Below are 1806 nucleotides of genomic sequence, written 5' to 3'. Positions count from 1 at the left end.
GATCCTGAGCAGCATTTTACTTGATTAGTAAAAAATGTTGAGTTATATTGACAGTGAAAGTATGATGAGAAGAAGAAAACCTGCTCTTCAGTTCAATGGTGCATTTACCTTTTGGGGACTAAGGAGTGGTGAAAAAAAATCCAAACCAGAGGGTGATACTGTGAGTCTGGGAAGAATCGTGTAGGACCCTATAGAGTCCAAAGGAATGTCAAATTCAATGCCCTTCAGAAAGGTGTTAATGGACAGTTTGAGCATTTTGTGTATTCATAGCCTCTGTGAAACATTTGTCTCTCCACATTTTTCAGGGAGAGTGGAGTTGAAGTAAAGTCTGTCTTATCAATTAAAAAAAGAAATTAAGATAATAAAAAGGAGTCAAAAGATGAAGGAGAAAAGTAATGGATGTGTTGATTTTTTTTCTCTATAGGGCTTTTTATAGATTGTGTCAAAAATTGAGACAAACTATAGAAAAATTGGAAAATTGACTTCCAAGGATTTTGAAGAAAGCAGATAATTAATAAATGTTTGCTGGATATTGTAGTAGTGAATAAAGTGGCTAAAATCAAGGCAGATACTGACAAAATGGGTGGGGTGAGGAGAAGAAATACTTGATGAGTGGGAGTTTCTGCATAGGACAAAAAAGGAGCTATATGATGGTTTTTAACATGTTAGTCTATAGATAAGGCATCACTGGTAAGAGAATATAAAGAGTTATGGAAACCAAGACAGACAGTTCATAGTCATTTGGCATCTAGATTGCAATTGCTTCTTACAGCTTTGAGATCAGTACAAACCTTTTGAATGAGTCCCTAAAAGCTTGTATCACTTGCTTATTTCTCAGGGTATAAATGAAGGGATTCATCACTGGGGCCACTGAGGTTGCAAGCACTGACACCACCTTGTTCAAAGCCACCCCTTCCTTTGCAGAAGGTTTGATGTAGATGAAGATGCAGGTACCATAAGTCATGGAGACAACAATCATGTGGGAGGAACAAGTGGAAAAGGCTTTTTTCCTTTGCTGGGCAGAGGGGAATCTCAGAATAGTCCTGATAATATAGGCATAAGATAGAACCACTAACACTAAGGTGATGATGAGTGTCAACACAGCACATGCTAAAATCATGCTTTCTATAAACTCTGTATCAGAGCATGTGATCTCCAGCAGTGGCGATGCATCACAGACAAAATGGTTAATGATGTTGGAGTCACAGAATTCTAGCCTAAGACCCAGGCTAAGTGGTGGAATAATAATCATCAATCCAGACAGCCAACAACCCACTAGGAGCTGGTTACAGACTCGGTTGTTCATGATGGTTGTATAGTGCAGGGGTTTGCAGATGGCTACGTAACGGTCATAAGACATAGCAGCCAGGAGAAAAAATTCTGAGGCTCCAAGGAGGATGGCAAAAAATAATTGGATGGCACATTCATTATAGGTCACAGTATAGTTCCCAGTTGACATGTTGTACAGGAATCTGGGAATACAGACAGATGTGAATGTCAATTCTAAGAAGGAAAAGTTCCTAAGGAAAAAATACATGGGGGTTTTAAGGTGGGGATTCACCAAAGTGAGAGTGATGATGGTCAAGTTCCCAGTTACACTCAGCATGTAGGTCAGAAACAGAAAGATAAAAAGCAGAACCTGCAGGTGGGGATCATCTGTCAGTCCTCGTAGGATAAATAATGTTATGCCTGTATGGTTTCTCATTCCCAACCTCTGTCTTTCAATGGATCTGTATGTAAAACAAGAGGGACGGAGGGGGAAAGAGAGAGAGAGAGAGAGAGAGAGAGAGAGAGAGAGAGAGAGAG

At 39.7% G+C, this 1806-nt stretch overlaps 1 protein-coding gene across 1 annotated transcript; it reads right to left on the bottom strand.

The window, feature by feature from the left end:
• Positions 1–766: 766 nt before the first annotated feature.
• On the bottom strand, positions 767–1705 carry LOC138167831 (olfactory receptor 6C2-like). The gene has a single exon (XM_069096794.1). It carries the CDS (start codon positions 1703–1705, stop codon positions 767–769), a length of 939 nt encoding a protein of 312 aa, XP_068952895.1.
• Positions 1706–1806: the final 101 nt, after the last annotated feature.

The sequence above is a fragment of the Petaurus breviceps genome, unplaced genomic scaffold (genome assembly GCF_028583685.1).
Source record: "Petaurus breviceps papuanus isolate PSGF00001 unplaced genomic scaffold, PetGlider_PUasm1.0 313, whole genome shotgun sequence".
NCBI classification, from domain to species: domain Eukaryota; kingdom Metazoa; phylum Chordata; class Mammalia; order Diprotodontia; family Petauridae; genus Petaurus; species Petaurus breviceps.
This window is presented reverse-complemented; position numbering and strand designations above follow the sequence as displayed.